This window comes from Channa argus, chromosome 1, assembly GCF_033026475.1.
Source record: "Channa argus isolate prfri chromosome 1, Channa argus male v1.0, whole genome shotgun sequence".
NCBI classification, from domain to species: domain Eukaryota; kingdom Metazoa; phylum Chordata; class Actinopteri; order Anabantiformes; family Channidae; genus Channa; species Channa argus.
The window spans coordinates 22,769,077-22,788,838 of record NC_090197.1 but is presented as its reverse complement, the minus strand read 5'-3'; the positions used below and the strand labels follow the sequence as shown (position 1 = coordinate 22,788,838).

At 35.9% G+C, this 19,762-nt stretch overlaps 1 protein-coding gene across 1 annotated transcript; it reads right to left on the bottom strand.

The window, feature by feature from the left end:
* Positions 1 to 2,701: 2,701 nt before the first annotated feature.
* LOC137129140 (CMP-N-acetylneuraminate-beta-galactosamide-alpha-2,3-sialyltransferase 1-like) lies at positions 2,702 to 10,123 on the bottom strand. Its single transcript, XM_067508042.1, has 7 exons — positions 9,994 to 10,123; positions 6,387 to 6,672; positions 6,095 to 6,291; positions 5,763 to 5,942; positions 4,597 to 4,642; positions 4,373 to 4,492; positions 2,702 to 3,471 (listed from the first exon to the last, which is right to left on the bottom strand). The coding sequence occupies exons 2-7, from the start codon at positions 6,630 to 6,632 to the stop codon at positions 3,304 to 3,306; spliced, it is 957 nt and encodes a 318-aa protein (XP_067364143.1). The 5' UTR covers positions 6,633 to 6,672; positions 9,994 to 10,123; the 3' UTR covers positions 2,702 to 3,303.
* Positions 10,124 to 19,762: the final 9,639 nt, after the last annotated feature.

The window sequence follows — 19,762 nt, the reverse complement described above, 5'->3', positions numbered from 1 at the left end:
TTTATGATATTCTATAAGAAGCTGCTGTAGAGATGCTGCAGCAAGGATCAGCTTTCTAAACAGAAATCATTAACGAATAGAAGCAAGAAACCTATTTTCTGCTTTTAGATTAGAGAACCTTTAATTAGTATTAAGTGAAGGGGATGTAAAAACGGAAATGTTGATGAATGTTTATGATTATTTTCATCTCCATTATCTTTAGTGAGAGAGGAAGCACCACTTGCTAATGTCATATGTTCTGTTACCTTCTGCTTCCTGTGTTCATGTCACTGTGTTTTATTGCAGCTAAATTCACCACACTGTAGTTTCTACATCTACGTATTCTTATGTTTCTCTTGTCAGATAAAGGAACAACTACGAAATGTTACAGTAAGAAAGTGTTGAAACTTCACACACATTTACAGGAATGATGTGGTATAATGCATGTCCTGTGAAGATAGCTGGTCTGATTAACAGAGGGGTGCATCTGTTTTGGTGACATGCATGTGCAAAACCGTTGACAATGTACAAACAATGCTGACACATTTTCTGTCCCTTTACTCGGTCAAAGTTTTCATGCTCTTTGCCTCATACATACATAGATGAACTGTTACACAATTTGACTTTCCCCCTACTGTCACTATAAACCTAAAAGAGACCCCTGTCTCTTTTACCCTGTCAGACTCAGCTAGTTGCTATGTCGACAGGCATGGATTATAAGACAATAGGCACAGACAGGCAAGCTCTTCTATATCTTCTTCTTTTTCTTTCATCTGTTCCCTTTCAGGGGTCACCACAGCGAATCATGTGCCTCCATCTAACCCTGTCCACTTGCATCCTCTTCTCTCACACAAACTAACTTCATGTCCTTTCTCACCACATCCATAAATCTCCTCTTTGGTCTTCCTCTAGACCTCCTGCCTGGCAGCTCCAACCTCAGCATCCTTCTACCGATATATTCACCATCTCTCCTCTGAACATGTCCAATCCACCTCAATTTGGCCTCTCTGAATTTATGAGCTGTCCCTCTGATGTCCTTATTCCTGATCCTGTCCATCGTCGTCACGCCCAAAGAGAACCTCAACATCTTAAGCTCTGCTACCTCCAGCTCTGCCTCCTGTCGTTTCTCTGTCTTTTCAGCGCCACTGTATCTAAACATCGCCGTCTCATCGTCCTCTAGAACACCTTTTCTTTCATTTCCACTGATACTCCGATCACACAACACACATGACACTTTTCTCTACCTGTTCCAAACTGATTGCACACTCAGCCGTTCCCAATAGGACCCACAGGACCCCTGAAATGAAAAAGACAGAAAACAACTACAAATGAGCCTGTTGTTTGTACTAATATCGTATCTGTTTTAGTCTATTTTACAGAAGTTGTCAATGTATGTGGTTCCTTATTGTTGTTTTTGGTTATGTTTGGACACATTTTGTCCCTTATTATTTAGTCTTTCTGCTTTCGGTTGTGTTTTTGTCTCTTTGTGGTCACTTCTAACTTTATTTTAACCCTTAGAAGTGTTAAGGTGATTTTATCCTTAATGTCAAAACATTTTTTTAAGGGTTTACCTTTAAAGGACTCACGTGATTTGCTCACACCTGCATAATCAGGGGTTTTGCTACGGCAGTTTTAAACAGAAACTAAGGACATAAGGCGGTGGCTTTAGCAAAATAACAAACAAAGTTAAACGGAACATCCTAATCTTAGTTTATCAACCCCCGAGATTAAACCTGAACTTTGTTTTGTTTAATCCTGACATGGTCTCACAAATGTTTGATCACTATAAATATAGAGACTGGAGCTCAGAAACAATTTTTTATGGCAACAATAAATAAAGAGCAGGGCTGCCATTAATCCAGTAAATTTAAATGAAAATGGTGTTAAAACCACAGTGTAATGTCTTGTAAATGTAAAGAGAGGTTATTAATGTCTTACACTGACTAATTGTTGTAGAAACATGTCTAAGTAGCTAATAAACCATCTTGCCCAGTGACAGCTGTGACAAACTCCAGCCCCCTACGACCCTGAACAGGATAACCTGTTACAGAAAATTGAAGGATGGATGGAAGAGCTAACCCCCAACCTACAGAACATTTCCTACATCTTAAGACTGCAATAGAAGCAATGCTGTTTACAACATGTTGACATACAGTAGCAATGTCTGGTGACTGGCAGCATTGAAAAGAAAAGGAACTTGGAGCTGTTTTTAAAAACCTCTGGTTGGTGACTTCTGAAAAACCTACAGTCAGTGAACACCCTCACATGTAGCCCTTTACATAGCACAGCACACAAAAAAAAACAGAAGGACAGAAGGAGAGAAAATCCACAGGAATCCAAAATACAGCAAAGAGAGCACCAACCAAATATGACCGGAGTCGTAACATGCCCCGCCCCCAAGGAAAAAACATTCTACCCAATAAGGAATGCTGAATTCTTCAAGCCACCATGTGCATGTGATAGTACAAGACATCCCCTTTACCTTTCTTATATTGAATGTCCATATTAAAATCCTGCAGCAGTAAAGACCAGCACATAAGGTGCTGGTTACTGTTTTGCAAATGGTTTGTAATCAAAAAACACATCATGGGCCCTGAGGTGGAATCATTGTAGACTTAAATATACTCTGGCAGAAGAGCAGAGCTAATGTTTTTCTCAGCCTTACTATAGTTAGGGTGCTAGCTAACATTTTGTAATAAATTAAAAAGATTCCTGAAAGTAGTGAACTCTTAATGATACATCAGCATTTATTAATTTATACTATTACTATCCAAATGGGATTTTTTTTTATATATCAGTTTTATTGATACAACAGGTAATTTTACAAAAAAATACAGATACCGTATATAAATAAATATTCAGAAGAAGAGGGCAAACAAGAAAAGGTAAAAACTTAAGTGTTCTTTTCTTCAGTCAAAATAAGTTAAGGGAAATCCTCAATATTCTTTGCAATGGTGTCCATCAATATCATAAAATTACAATAGATAAACAATGAAATCAAAAGCAACAGTAAAAAGCCTGAATTTGCTTGCTTGTGATAAAGTTCAGTTTCACGTTTAACTGAATAGATGAATACCTAACAAAACCCAACCTTGACATAGTCTGTCAAATTTCTTATACATTTGGTTTCAATTCTTCAGTTTTCCTGTGCATAAATCATAGATCATCCTCCAGTCAGTCTCAGTCTATGGAGGATTAATGCATGCAGCAAAGTCATTTAGATCACAGTAAACTGAAGTTTTAAGGCTAAGACTTATTAGTCTTATTTTGAGTTATAAGCTATTCACTGCCAAGGCCTTAATTCTTTAAATGTGCAGAGAAACATTACAACCCTCTATAAAATGTGAGTTTCATTTTCTGAGCCAACTTCTCAATCGTTTGGTATTCCTCAATTCCAGGATGCATTCCAGTTTTCAAATTTGTGTCTTTTAATTTTTCCCAGTAATGACTCCAGTTTCCGTCTTTGTCTGCTCCATACCCAAACACATGGACCTAGGGAATTGAAATTAAAGACATTCATCAAAATACAGAAGCCTTAAAGATTAAAGAAAATAATCCAGATCCAGATTAAAGAAGATAATAAGCCACTTGGGTAACTGAAACAATTTAAATCCAGTGTTAAGCCTCATCTGCAGAAAAGATTCATGTGATTCAGATTTATAATCCCCTGATACCTACTGTTGGGCCTAGGAATAAGTCAAAACATTGGAAACGTAACAATGCTTGGCACAAGTAACTGTGTTTTGATAAAATTTGTAAATTGCTGCCCCATCCAATCATCGGGATTGTACCATAAACACTACTTTATAAACACTCCTCTAATAAAAGCTGCCACAAATTATAGAAAGCCATGGATAAATTAGGGGGAAATGGGGCACACAGAACCCCCTCACAGAGGAGACCGAAAAACAAAAAAAGCATTACGAACATGTAGTTTTGCACATCTCTCTGGTTGTTTTGAGTCACATTGTAGTTTTTTGTAATTACTTTTTATCTTTTTGTACTAATTTTGTGCCTCTGTGGTCCTCATCTGTATATCATAACACAAAATGAGAGAAATTAATCTGGGATTAATTTCTCTTTGTCCTCATTTTGTGTTTCTGTAATGAGTTCCATAGCTTTCAAGATGTCATTTGGCTCTTTGCCCATAAGGCTAGTTTAATAATCCATTCATGTATAAATCATTAGGTGTTATTAAATTAAACTTGTTGGTGGAACAGGTTAAAAACACTGTTCCACTTTCAACTGTCTCAGCAACTTACATTCTATTCTTCTTTGCAAAGAACTTATATGGAAACTGAGACCAGAAAAATAAATGCTGCTAAGTGATGCAGATATTACTTCCATTTCCCATCATCTGAACAACAGCTACAACGTTCACAAGTTAACTCACCTCATCACAAATGTGCAGAGCAAGAAGCAAAGCCATAAATCCAGTGGATGGATAATTCCCCTTATTCTCCAGCCATGCATCATGCACATACTTCATAAAAGCTGGATTCATTACCATCACCTGGTATAAATGAGAATTAGCTTCTAAAGTTATTTCTCTAAATCATAATCATTGTATCCAGTGCTTTAACTTTTAAATGCATTGCAATGTATAATAATACTCACCAAATTCTTGTTAGCTTTTATTTTTGATTTAATCGGCAAGTACCACCTGTTGGAAATAGCAGGAAATGCCAAAATGAACAATCATTAAAAGGACATTTCAAAAACCTTTACTGAAATTTGTTTCTTGTTTTCTCCAGGACACCAACAGTTATTGTTTGAAACAGAATGTGAATCAGTCTATAGTCAAATTTTGCAACTTTTGTATTTCCGGCACAACTATTCACCTTAAGTTAAGTAAGGCAATCATCACTTTTGCAAAAAAACACTAAAGGCAACATAGCTAAAGAATTATTCGATTCCAAAGAAATTGTTGTGTGCATTTAGGACACTGGGTAAAGTGGAAAGATGAAGTTAAAGAACCTTTTGTGTGTGATGACAGAGAAGTGTTACGGTGAGATTTTAGCTAATTCTAATAAGTAAACAATCACACAAGTCTTGAAAATTTTGGGAGACTTTTTTTTCAATATAAATCCTTCAGTTGCTTCCACAAATTGACTTGACCATTTTAAACATTGTATTTTTATGGCTGCACATGCCAATCTTGAAAGTAATCTTTCTATTGCTTCAAATTTGGACTGAGGATGAAATGATGGTGTATGACGGTCAAAGGCCAAGGTCACTTGAGATGATAACTTTTCCACTGATAATTTTATTATTTTACTTTAACCTTGTTAATATAATTGTTGACTATTTTTAGATTTTTACTTCTGATTATGAATGAACTATTTTATAAGCTGAATGTGCATTAAACTTTTTTAAATAAAGAAAAAGTCCAAAAGAAAAGGAAAACGTTTTTAAGCTAAAAAAGAAGCCTTTTGTTTTGGATCGAATGTGCCAGTCACACACAATAACTGGCTGGGTCCTAATTAGAGAAAAATTGATTAAAAGAAATTGTGTGAAAAAGGGACATTTTAAAATTAAGATAAAATCAAATACAAATGATTTGACACATTTTTGTGGAACCGTTCATTTACAAAAAACAGTTGCCGCTGAGTTGTAAAAATGTATTACAATTAATCCTGATTTCATGCTTAGACTTGTATTTTTTATTTTATTTTTTTGCTTATTTATTTCATTGTCCTACTTTTGTAGTTACTATTTAGTGCTGTCATTTTACATTTGGATTACAAATTATCATATTCATAGTCAATAAAAATGTAACTTACTTTCCAGAGAATCCTGTTGTCAGGGCTGAAATGAGCCACTCGAGGTCTTGTATCTTGAATGGAAACAGCACAAGATGAGTGGTGTTGTCTAAGTCCGTGGCGCTTTCTGGATACATGATACGATGAGTTGTTTTGTTCCCAACATCTGTTTCATAGCCTTTGGTTTGGCCAGCATTAATCCTGAATAATACAAAATAATTTATTTCATGTAATCACTGTCTTTAGTGGAAATTGATTAAGATGTTACTTAAAGTGAAACCTTTAACTTTTGATATTAATTGGAAAAAAAGGCCGGGTTTGGTTTAAACAGGTTTTAATAGCTAAAAATGTACCTTATGACAACATCGTGGAAGTCTATTAGAGGGCCGTAATGGGATCTTATCAAATTTGCAGAATTTCCCACCACAGCACAACTCTCATATTTTTGTGGTCTAGATTCTATGACATCTGGAATAGATGGGAAGATCTGAAACAGCATGTCTACTGTTTCTTTGTAGTGACTGAAGTTGCGCTTTTCTTTCTGTAGGAGCTAAAATAGAAAAGTTGTGATCAAAGTGATAACGACAAAAAAAAAGCATTTCTTTTTCTCCTCTTGATTTAAAAACTACAGGAGGAGATTCTTACCTTCCACCAGTTGAAAGTATCCTCAGAAAGATTGTGGTTAGGTGATAAAAAGGGCTTCACAGATTGGTTAATGCGCTGCAGGAACCATGTATCATTTTCTGTTAAACATTTCCCACAAGCAAAGGGATCAGTGTCCAGTGGCAGATTGAATTTTTGCAAAATCCTTCGTTGATCATTTTCTTTGAAAAGCACAGTGATGGAAAAGACACACAGCAGGAAAATGAGCACCCTCCATTTTGACATCATGTGGGGAGTGAGATGCTTGTCAATGGCAATCTCCTTCAATCTGCAGACAGAGGGTGATGAAAGACACAAATGAGTATCAGTTTGGTGGTGGAAAGCTACACACAAAACTGCAAACACTGATCATAGCAATGTCATGGTGTGATGCCTTTCATATAGACTGGTTGAGGATTAATGGCTTATGGATTTTATTATTGAAATATGAGATTAATTTGTGTTTTCTGAGGGCTGCCCTTAATCAAGGTTCAAGTGTGTCAAGTGCCTCTTGAAAATTGTCAAACCTGTGTTAAACCACTGTGCAGGAGAGGTATTGGTTTTGGTGGAACTGTTTAAACTACTTTTTAGATGCTACATTTGTTTGTAATACGCATGAAATATATTGTGCAATTTAGGGCTGTAACATATGATGACATATACCTGACTATAGATAACTGTCCGCATTTACAGTATTTTATGCTCCATTGTTTTAATTTGTTGTTGCGAATCCCAATTTTTGGGCAGTACGAGGCACCTTTGCTCTAATTTCACACACTGATGCAGAGAAACTTGACTGGGTCTTCAAGCACTTTCAAAAACCCAAATGAATTTTAACTGGATTATGCAATTCTTTATCATTTTGGAGAAAAGATGTGGTGTATCCTGCATCCCGTACACTACTACTAAACTTTTCCAAATTTTCATGAATAGTTAGAACAGAAAGTGATAAAAAAAAAAAACTAAATCATCATTTTCCTGCTAGGGAAATTCTACTGTGACAAAGTACATGAGATCACTTTAAATGTAAATAATAATAAAATGTTCAGAAAATCTTTTTATAAATACAGTGATTTACTTCAGCTTTCGATGTGTTCAGTTTTCCTTGTGCTAAAAGTTCTATAGCACATAATCTCCACCGCTGGTCAAATATATTTCTGCATTCAGAACATTACTTGACGAAAATGTTTGTCCTACCATGTGGTCATTTTACTGAATATAAGAAAAAAGGGTCTATTGTTATGTAGATTATTATCAGCATATAAAAGAAAACTATACTGGGAGATGACGTTTAAGTCCTATGAAACAGCCTCTAGAACAAAAGATTCTGATTTTGAAAACTATATTTAAATAGATAGCTGTGAAAGCGAGAAAACAAAGCCCTGCATAATCTGTCCAGAGATAAGGAACTGATTACATGATTGACTAAGAAAGATTAAAAAAGATAAGAGAAAAACACAGTCTTTCAAGAATAGAATATCCATCTATTCATTGATCATATTTATATTTGTCAATAAAGATTTGGCTCATGTGAACTGCATGTTTTTATTTTTAGAGAGATGAGCAGTGAGAGTGTGCTTAGCTGAAATGAGCTGAAAGTTGACTAAAATAAAAAAAGAAAGATGTTGAACAAGACTAAAAATAGTGAATAAAAAAAAAAAACCTGGAGCATTATTTACACAGTAAAATGGTGAAATTCTCAAGAAAATATGTAGTATATATGTAAACCCAATTTTAATCTATAGAGTGTAAGTCCAACAGTGTAGCTACAGATTGTATTAAAAAACACACTGTAGAAATACTCACTTTCCCACATACAAAAGCTCACTTAAGCAGAAAAGTATTCTTTTAAAGGTTTCTTTATAGTCCCACACAGCAGTCCACCAGATGACAAAAATGATGTTAAATTTGTTTCTCAAGTTCCCACAGTTTATAAATCAAAAACAAAGATGGTGGTCATGAACTACTGATAAGAAATACGTTTTTTTTCCAGAATGTTGAAAGAAATTTCCAGAAATACCAGCAGTACAAATAAAATAAAAAATCTTGTTCTAATGAGCATAGAGCTCTGAATTTTTAACTTTTCTAAACCCTTCTGCTCCTTCGTCCTTCCATCCTAAACCCTGCTTTTTGAAATCTGCCTTTTCATTGTTCAGGAGTTACACTGTGCTGAACACATGATTCATTTGCTTAGACTAAACACATATTTGAAAAGTATGTGATCTACTTAAGGATCACTCATAACATGAATACTGTAAATAGCAATCATGCTCGACAGCATGATGGCAACAGTAAATGTTCCTTCAAATCAAACAATGTTTTCTAGCACTCAGTAAGTGAGTTTACAGAAGAAAATCTTCAATGGAATCAGCACACTGACTGTGCTCTGTTAAAACAATCAAGCCAGTGAGTGAGTGAGCTGCTGTGATCAGGAGCCTCTTCGCTGTCTGGTTGAGTCTTGTCAACTGGACTTCTTTCTTCTGGGTTGGAAATATTTTACTACTCATCCAAGTAGCAGTCAGGCTGAAGAAGTTACTTGGATGAGTAGCAAAACATTTCCAACCAAGCAGAAAGAAGATGACATGGAACTTTCAATGACATGTTTCTGTGTCGTGCTGCTGGTAAACACAATGTTAATTCTGAGGTGGAAGAGCAACTGTCAACATGTTCCTGCCAAAATGAGGTCATTTTACACAAAATACTCTACAGATAAGATCTAAATAATAACACAGGAAAGAGTCACAGCATGTCCTGAGCCAGTTATTCTGCTGTCTAACATGTAGTCCGTGCTGGCATGCTGAAATGTGGCCAATTTTTCTCATACCAAAAATCATGTTGAGGATGTTCTATATAATTTCCTCAGAGTGATGAAAGTCAGGAAAAGGGATAAGGGGCAAAATATTCCACCAATGTTATAAATGTGTGACTATAGTCAACTGAAAGAAAATCTCAACACATGTAAATAAAAACTGCGTTGGAATTAGATTGTGGCTTTTATTAGTTGTCCTGCCCTCTCTGGGTTCAATTTTTTATGTCCCACTTCTAATCTGTTTCTGTCTGTCTTTTAACTTCCATCCTTGTATTTTGAATCTCTTATAAATCATTCACACCTTCTTTCCGTCTCTCTCCTCTCTCCTCGTCCTTTAGTTAATTTGCGCAGAGAGTTAATCCAGTTTAAGATGCGGATTCGCTTTCGAATAATCAATCCATTTAGGATGAAGACAAACCAGACAAACTAAGACGAGTAAGATACTGTATCTATTAGGTACAGCAAGCCGTGTAACATTTTGACATGTGGGTACATGGTTTTGAGATGTGGTTAGCGATCGCCTCTGTTCAGAAACATAATTATCTTTGGTCTCTATATTAGCTACGTGTCAGATCAGATGCATTGTAAAACATTAATAAAAGCTTCATAAAGAAAAGCGCATCCCGTTATCAGGACTATAAGGACAAACCTGAGCACTGCCTCAGAATTGACTTAATAAAGAGAACGAGGGAAAAAGAAAACATCTGTTGTAAATAAGTCCATTATTTTGGTGGGTGATCAGTAATAAAAAAACAAAAAAAAACATCATCAGGTAAAATGCTGTTTAAAATGTGCTCTTACCTGATCAGAGTAAATCCGCGTCTCACCCATTTAACCGTCGTAGTTTTATACCAGTGGAATCTCCAGGAAGCGGCGTGATTACAGAATTTGTGTCATGGGGTGTGGTTTCTCTGAAGTTGTCTAAGATACAACAGTGACGAGAAACAACGTCTTTTTGTTTGCTTGTTTGTTGCATTGTTTGATTAAATGTCTTTCTTTCTTTCTTTCTTTCTCCCTTTCTTTTTTTTTTTTTTGCATAGTGTGGGTTTATTGGGGAAATGGTTAAAGGATGTTCCACTGTTTTCTAAAATTAAACAACATAACAGTTTAACCCCAAACTGTACTCTTTTTATCATTAGGCTGAATTAAAATCATTATTATTAATGATCGATTCCAAATGTTGATTTTCATGATTTGCATTCTGCACAACAGGTGTTGGTGTGCTCAGTGCTACATACCCACAACTAGAAGGTCCCTGGTTTTTAATCCTCAGCCAACTGTGGCCTTTCTCTTTGGAGTTTGCATGTTCTCCCTGTGCTTACTATTGATTTCCTCCCACAGTCCAAAGATAAGCATGTTAGATTAACTCTAACATGCTGACTCTAAACTGCTCATAGATGCAAATATGAACATGAATGGTTGTCTGTCTGTGTATTTCTCCCTGTGTTGGCCCTGACATAGTTAATATAATGTCTGGATGAATATAAACAATGACTAAAATGAATAACCCAGAAGAAAAAAATAGCTGTAGCTTCTCAAATACAAAGAAAGAGAAGAAAACAACGGCAGCACCAACAAACATGGCATGTTAGAGTGATAAAGCTGTGTTGTTTCAACAACATTACACAGACATGCAGGTGCAACAGCTGTACAGCTCCAATGTTCACTTGTCAAAGCATGGGAAAAAGAATTTAAAAAATAAATATAAGAAATTAAATGACCCATTAAGGAAGTGAAAAATTTCTTATTTCTTTCCCGCACTCACATGCCATGAAGAATAACACCTACATCCCAGAGGTAAAGTAGCTAGAAAGGGGATGTTATGCATGAGTACAACCTCTTTCTGAGGTGAAATAAGTTTGATTGAGTTTGTAGTAAAGAGTTATTTGTTGTGGTTTTATCAGACTCCGCTCATCCAGTGGAACACGCCAGACAGGTCAGGGATAAAGTTGTGGAGACGTTTGAAGCAGGGTTAGGTGATACAAATATGCCAAGATTTCAACATCTCACGCACTGTACAATCTGTCATCCCAAAATCGAAAGCACAACAACAACCTACATGCTACTTGGAGAGAGGCTTGGTTTGCCTCAGGTGGCAGGGAAACCATCCACTATAAAGGTCAACCGCCTGGGTGATGGAAGAGAAGTTGGAGGCCTCAAAGGCAGCTAAGAAGTAGGAGGCAAAAAAATAGGGAGCAGAGCCAGTCCTGTGGTACATAGCATCTGCCACCAAAATTGGTGTTTCCTGTGGGGCTGTGAGAAGGTAACAGGGAGCCCAACCTATTTAACCTCAGTACTGATGATATTCAGAAGCTCATGAAGCAGGTCAGCCTTTGCCAGATGGATGCTGGAGTCTGTGAAACTATGCTCTGAAGACTGAGAAAGCAAAGAGAAAGCAAAGGAACAAATAAGTTGGTGATTATGTTGTAGACAAAACACACTTAGTGACCATGTCCTGTTGTTCCTCTCTTTAGTATTCCACAATAATTCAAAATAACCTAAATTTTTGTTTGTTGTTTTTTTTGTTCACTCAAGAAAACACAAACCAAAAAATAAAGCCAAAACCAAACCATAGACATGGAGAATAACTGCACCCTATCATTTTGTTATAATTTCTCTACATGCCTTCTAATTTACATCTCTACACATCTCTTTACAACTCTAGCATGCAGTGCTGTTTAATTTAATGTGAAATAAAACCTACACCAACAGGAACAAATCACTGATTACTGTCAGAATGGAATGTTGTACTGTAATTATTCTGAAATAGTTGTTTAGCTCGATACTAATAATTGCATTAGCAGTCATTGTAAGCAAATAGAAATAGAAAATGTAACATAAAATTTTCTGGGTTTTCAGCTACAATTTGCACTAAAAGGACAGACACAACACTCAAAATAGTAATGACATCTTAACAGTGTGTTTTCCACTGGAACTGATAAAGTTTCATCAGTAGCAGATGATCATCAATCAATCACTCAAACTTGTACATAGTACCTATCTTAAAGTTCTTTATAGATGATCAACAGGCATATGCATTTGAAAACTACATCAAGAATATACAACAAAACCAATAACTCGATATCAATAAATAAAAAATAAACTTTTTTAACTACTACACATACAGTATTTCGACCTACAGTAATAGAGTACTCTTGCATGAGGAAGAGAGCGGTCATACTCGTTTATACGCTGGCAGATTGTCAAGAAAAGTCAGCTACAAACTATAAAATGCGTTCCAACATAATTAGAAATACGGAAGCTGACTTAATCCAGTGTAAAGACTAAAACAGGTGTAAAGTGAACTCTTCTACTGATCCTGGACTGTAAGTTCTGAATCAATTCTAAGTGATCTTACAATTGGATCTGAATACACCTATATGTACACGGCCTCAGGTGGGCTCTTCTGAAAGAGAAGATGAAATATTTCTGACAAGCAATCTGGAGTTCAACTTCTATATTCTATTTTCATTCCATTATTGTTTAAACTGTAGGGTGAATTTTTTCACAAAAGGTTTGAATCTGATTCAGAATCACAATAGTAGAAACATTTATTCAACAGCAAGACTGTACCATAAAGTGGTATTACTTTATTTTGCAGATACCTTTTCTTTATTAATAAAACACCTTTTTATGAATCCATCTGATTGGGTGGATAAACAATTCATAAAAAGCAAATAATCTTTGCAACTCAAAAAATATGCCACAGTTATAGTGAAACACTTTGTCACATACTGTATCTAAAGGGGCAACATCGAGTGGAGTGGGAAGACATGAAGACATAGAGGAGGGAGGGGGAACAAACACATTTAAAACCGGCAAGGAGAGTCTGATAGCATGAGATGTCATCTACATGATGACATCTCATGCTATCAGTCATGTTATCAGTGCTCCGTTAAAATTGAGTAACAGTTACAGGCAGTGATAAAAGAAAATTCAGTCTGTTTCTTATAATTGTTTTTACTGTACACGTTTCAACAGTACACCACTGTATACACCAGCACAATTATATACAATTATAATTTTTATAAATTTTTTATAATTTATATTTCTAGACGTTGTGGCATGCAGTGCTTTTTTGGTTAAAGTTGAACTTAACCCATACACCTACTGCAAAAAAAGAAAAAACACACCTGAATCCTGTCTGAATGATGTGGCTGGATGATACCATATGGGAGCACTGGCACCACCTATGTTTACTTCGATACTCGTATATTTGCATTAGCTCGCATTGTAGGCATATAGAAACTCTGAATAATTTGCATTCAACTTTAGCAATCCTATGGATTCCCAGTTAAAATTTGAACTCAATTTAAATAGAAGCGTGACTCTTTGTATTATTGTTTCTTATACTGCTTCTGTGACTCCGATGCCATGCAGATGTAAATTTACCTTTCACATATAACAAGCTCACACTAGATGATAAATACCAACCTACTGTAGAGTGGGTATCTATAAAAAGACAACAAAAGATTATAATTACTTGATCTTGATCAAACACAGATTCTGCACTTACAGCTGAACTAAACAAGAAAACACATTAGTGCAGACAGCTGTCTTTTTGCATCCCTTTGATAAATTTATTTAACATTTACTCGAAGTAGTTTGTTTTTAAGGAACATTTGTACTAGCTTATATGCATTAAATCTTATAAAAATAAACTCTTTGTTTTACTATTTTTACAAAATAAGGTGATGCAATCTTTTGTAGCCAATTCCAAGTCATTAAACTGAGTTCTTTGTTAGCGTCACCTACGTCACTTTAAGTTTACTTGTCAGTGATATCTATTTACACACTATTAGGTAAGGTAACTTTATTGTTATTACAACATTGTCAGTAATTGGTCTGAGCTCACATTACAACACCACAGACCCTCAGGACATCATGGCAGGATCTTCTACTGAGTTCATTCTAATCAGAAACATCATAATGAGTTATATCAAAAGCACATGTTTCCACGAAGCTGGTACTTACTGGTACTTATTTCTATTTATGGCTGATCAACCTTGAACCACAGTCAAGTCAATATTTGTTCTAGTGTCACAATACTACATTACTGACAGTTGTGTTTTTTCGAATTTTGTATACCTATCATGCTTAGTCACTGTATTACATTTGTAGTTCTTGCTATTCATAATTCTTTGCACACAACTAACAAGCTGACAATGGCACAGCAAAAAGAAAACGACTTGACATTAATCAATGTATGCAACAAAAAAACAACAACAGAAAAATCAAGAAAGAATGCAGAAAATAACAAAAACCAATTAAAAAGAAAATTGCTGGTACAATATATATTTACCACTGAACTTTGGAACAACTAAAAGACTCATGCCAAAGAAAATGTAAAGTCATACTGGTTCCATATGTTGGCAGCTGACACCAATTCATTGTAAGGATTCCAAACATGTGTAGTGCGATCTTTCTTACTGATACGGAATCTGTTGACTCTTAATTCAACCTGTTCGCAATTTCATTTCTTTTTCTACATGCTTCTTAGTTAATTGGTTTTTGTCAAGTCACCAACTGGAAATAACCAGCCCTCAATTTACGGTATTTAGCAGCATCAATACTACTGCACTATAAAACCTTAAAATGTTGCTTTTAGCAGTAATTTAATACATGACAAACTGCAACAGGGCTGTAGTAGAGCTGGTCAGCAAACACTCTTCAAACACTAAATTTGAATGTGACTGAAGAACGGGGAAACATCCTTTTTCAGATTTATTTTACGTAACATTTGGTGGGTCTCTGCTGTTGTGTATTAATATTAAACTTTTTAGGGGGGATGATAAAATTCAAAAACACATAAGAGTACCACATCAAAATTATTATTTAAGGTGAAATACTAAGCACATGCTCTAAATTTTTACCTTAAATACAAAGGGGTGATTGTGATTGGGATTGGCGGAGGTCGTGGGGATGGCCAGACGGTGTGTAACGGGTCAAAACATGTTCTTCCTATCATGTGAAACAGTAGGGAATTTTCCTATCACACCAAACATAACTATTTGTTGCACAACAGTTGTGTGCAGTACATATAAAGGAAGGCAAACAAAGAATCAGTCAAGTATTAACTGTATGAAGGATGTTATCATAGTGTTATCTAGAGTAAAACCGGTGACAATGACGTCTTTGTGTCAGCAGTCGCTGAAGTTCACTCCCAAAATCAAGATCTCAAAAAATGAAATCATTTGGAGATGACTGGGCTGCAAAAATTCTTTAAATATTTGAATGTGTAAAAAAAGTTGTTGACATGCTTAACTCATTCCAGTTGTTCATAATCTATTAGTGATTGTTATTTAACCATTGATTCATTTTTATATTTAACCAGTTGCTTTCTCATTTCTTGTCATTAGTGTATCTGCAAGAAATCAATGGGGTTTATGTCTTATATTAACAGAGTTGAACTTTCAATAGGTCACCAGTAAAACAAAAATTTTTAAAAAGAGCAAGGAGTGAATTGAGTTACATCTGATAATTATTAAATCCACAATAAGTTTTCAATGAGAACATCTTATCTTTAAGAACATGCTGTGTTAAATGTAAATTAAAAGACAATGCAAAACTAATAATTTAAAAAACTATTTTTGTTTACTTAAAAATACATTTTGAAAAACTATGAAATTTGAATTTAATGCTAGCAACATCTTTCAGAAAAGTTGGGACAGGGCAACAGCAGACTGTGAATTTTTTCATGATTTGTAAAAAGAACATATCAAAGATGGGGTGAGGAAATGTACATTCTAGGCCTTGAAAAAAATAGGTATCATAGTAAAATTACAAAGGTGTCTAAAGATATACATGTTAGATTAATTGGTGACTAAATTGTCTGTAGGAGTGAATGTGAGTGTAAATTGTTATAATAATAATATTATATTATAATGTAATATCTCTTGTCCTCAGTAACTACATAAAGCCTGGGTCTAGATGACAGCTGACGATTTCGCAATAGTATAAACAGGTGGCTTTATTCTAATTAACATTTAATAAACATGGGAAGATTCAAATACCATTAAATAAAACTAGAAATTCTCAACTTTTATATCATAATTGTCTTTGTCTTCAGTGTACAGCAAAAGCGAATGAATCAATCTTGATGTTGCAATGCTTTTGTAGAGCCAGCATGAAGAAATCCTGGTTCAAATCAAGGACTATAAATAGTAATGATGATTATCTTTACAGTACTTGGTTACCTCACACTTGTTTGCCCACGTTAAACCAGTGACAGACATTTGTCCTGCCAGTGTGGATGATCCACACCTTCCTTTTGTTGTTTATTCAGAACACAGTCTACACTTTTCATGTAGAGGAGTCAGCTTTTATTACAGACAGTTTTTTATTAATTCCTTCCACACAAACCTTCTCACAACCCCTTAGATTCAAATTGCAGTAAACTGTAGAAACAGTCAGCGGTATTATCTGATATCCACATGAATAACTGACTCACAGCTTACTCACAGATCAAGAACCTGTGAGTCAGCATTTTGCCATGGCCACACACTTACACCTGACACCTCAGTCTATCACTTAAGTACTTCCTTCTTTTAAACACGGACATTAAAGGACATTAAGCCCTGGATGACTCTTAACTTCTTACATATTCAAAATTCAAAGACTGAGGTGATTGTGTTGGGAACTAACTCATCTACTTTAAACCTCTTCTATTTGTTTTTAAATGTTTAAATGGGGCTTCCCCCCTGTACCTCTCTGAGCTTCTGCATCCACACGCTCCATCAAGGTAGTTCAGATCCGCTGACCTGCTGCTCCTGAATATATCGAAAACTAAACGTAAGCTCAGAGGAGACCGAGCTTTTGCAGTGGCAGCTCCAAAACTGTGGCACAAGTTGCCCATGCACATTAAACAGGCCTCATCCTTACCTGTTTTTAAATCCCTCCTTAAAACCAACTTGTTTTTATTGGCCTTTGACACAGTCTGAGTTGTTGACATTATTTTATCTGTTCATTATTTTATTCTGTCCAACAGTTATTGTTATCTGATTTATTGTATACATTTAATGCTATTGTATATTTCTGTGCTGTGTTATTTCTGTCTTATTTTATATTTTTAACCTGTATAGGACTTTATTCAACCTAGATGTTTTAAAGCGCTTAACAAATTAAGTAACAAGTTACAAGTTTGTTATTCCCTTTGGTTCCCTCTACAGGGTTACTAAAGCAGGCTTTATGGGCTCTTTGTTAGTACTTGCTGAGGCTGGATGTATCTTTCTGGCCTGGTGCCTCAATGGGTAAAACATCAGTGTAGAATGTGAACATTTCTAGGTTCAAATCCCTGTCCATGAAGCCCTCTGTGTCCTTGAGCAATGCACTCAGCAGTAGCTCCCCAGATGTTTCCTGTGGCTGCCCAGTGCTCCTCTGATGGGGCTGGGTTAAATGTAAAGAACATATTTTATTGTACTATAACATGAAATGTACTCAATGACAATAAAAGAGCTTTTTTTGAGGATCATCTGAGTCTGTGCTTGTACTGGATGATGATCCTACATTTCCTCTACTAAGAGAAATAAGCATAACACCTGTAACACCTGAACTGTAAGATATGCGGTAGATAACTATTTTATCACCTGCATCAGACCCAGTCAATCTCCTGTTGCTGCTATCTGTTTAATGTGTATGTCTGTTGAGGGAAGCCTTGGAAGGAAAATACATTTTAGTGAGAAGTGACAACAACCCTAGTTATAGTGTTGCTAAATACTTGATTATTATACTGAGAGATTTGTATTTATACTGACAGGTATGTCCAGCTAATCAACACTTTAAATTCAATAATTATTTAATAGTCAGTGCCAGTCCATATTTTCATTATGCATTAGTTCACATTTGTAAATCATCACTGAGAGACAAGATACTGTCTTGTTTTAAAATTGTATGCACCTATATTCACACCAGGCCAATATATTGTCTGGACTAGTCCCCTCAGAGATTGCAGCTGAAAGCACATGTACTCAGCTTTTACTCAGCTTTAAGTAGGGTGACATACTGTCCTGTAGGTCAGTGTGTACTAGGTGATCACGAGTCTATCCAAATTTTCCTCCTAGCATTATCATTTGTTGACCTTAGCAAGTACCTCTACACTTCTCAGAAGGGCAATGAAGACAAACATTGCTGACATGCCACATCCACACTGAATGTCTGCAGATCCTGGACATGGGTGACAAACTAAATAAGCTGTAATTTCTTTGGTAGGATGAATAAGGTAATTGTTCACAACTGATGGATGGTGATGCAATCACCACGACTGATGGAGATGTCAGCGAGGGTTAGTGAACACAGCCATCTGTCAGCATGCCGTGGCAGAGCCAATTCTTCACAGACATACAATGACAATGTTTTATTAGGTGATAAACAAGCTTTCAAACGTGGTTTTGCTGGACATTTCTTCCAGAGGGGAATGGGCTGCACATGCCTGCAAGATTAGTAAAGTTTACTTCCAACCAATCTAGTAATGTGATTGTGAAGTCTTTCAAAGACAAACCTTTACACTGTTGACATGCAGTACGTTATGGTAAAACGGTGGCTGTTATTAGGGTTTGATGTTGCAAATGTTACAACTTGTTGCCGTAGGAATCATGTCCCTGGAGTTCTCACATGATAAGAAACTCTGCTTTACAATTGGGAGGGGTGGTGGCTGGTCAGAGTGTGCAGAAGGCACGGCATGATAGCAAAAGTACACTGCAGCAAATAGTGTTTGATTTACAGTACATTAAGGACATGCCACTCAAAATTTAAACCACTTGACAGGAGGGAAAACAAGGCCACACACTTCAAATATAAATATATCTTTCGACACTTGTCATCTAAACATGTTCCCCATTATTGCAGTGCTATTTAGTAAGCAGTGTACTTTTAAAAGCCTGAAACAACGATGTTTATGAGGGATAAACAATGGCATTGCGTTCATTTCCCTAACAAATTTCTGATGAGTAGATCCACATGAAATCCACATGAGTATCATCTGACACTTTTGGTCACGTTTGTTCTGCCTGATTGTGCTGATTGTGTTGGTGTAATGCACTGTCCTCCATAACGAGGACATGTGTGATGCATTTCCCATTAAGTTAGTTAGTTTCATCAGGATAAAGACATGAATTCACTATGAGACACAAAGGTCTCACTTTCTTAAAGGTAAAAAGAACCTGACACTTTAACATGTGGCTACTGAAACCCCCATAGTAGCATCATAACAAATATGCAGCAACAGTTTCTCAGTAAGGTACTAAACATGTCTATTGCACTTTCTTCCATTTTTCCCCCTGTAGAGGTATTCAGGGAGCTTTTCCCTAAATGATTCAATGGTCTAAAGACCAAGGTTGTTGTAAAGCAGATTGAAAAGGCCACTGGGCAACACTCTTATTTCACATTAAGTTGAGTTCTAATTTCTTTCTCTTTCTTTTAGTTCTAAAAAATTTTCAGTCTATAGTGAATATTAAACTGTCACATATTACTTAAACCCTCTAAACACAAGACCAAAGGAGACCAGAGTTCGAATCCGGTGTGAAACTATTGCTGTTAATACAACCAGGCACATGGTTTGACTTTAAGGAAGCAG

Bases quoted from the DNA above. Each gene is read 5' to 3' on its own strand.
- LOC137129140 (XM_067508042.1), bottom strand. From the start codon at position 6,632: ATGATGTCAAAATGGAGGGTGCTCATTTTCCTGCTGTGTGTCTTTTCC. The intron at 5,943-6,094 runs GTACATTTTTAG...TGTATTATTCAG, and splicing joins TTCCACGATGTTGTCATAAG to GATTAATGCTGGCCAAACCA. The intron at 4,643-5,762 runs GTAAGTTACATT...TATTTCCAACAG, and splicing joins ACAACAGGATTCTCTGGAAA to GTGGTACTTGCCGATTAAAT.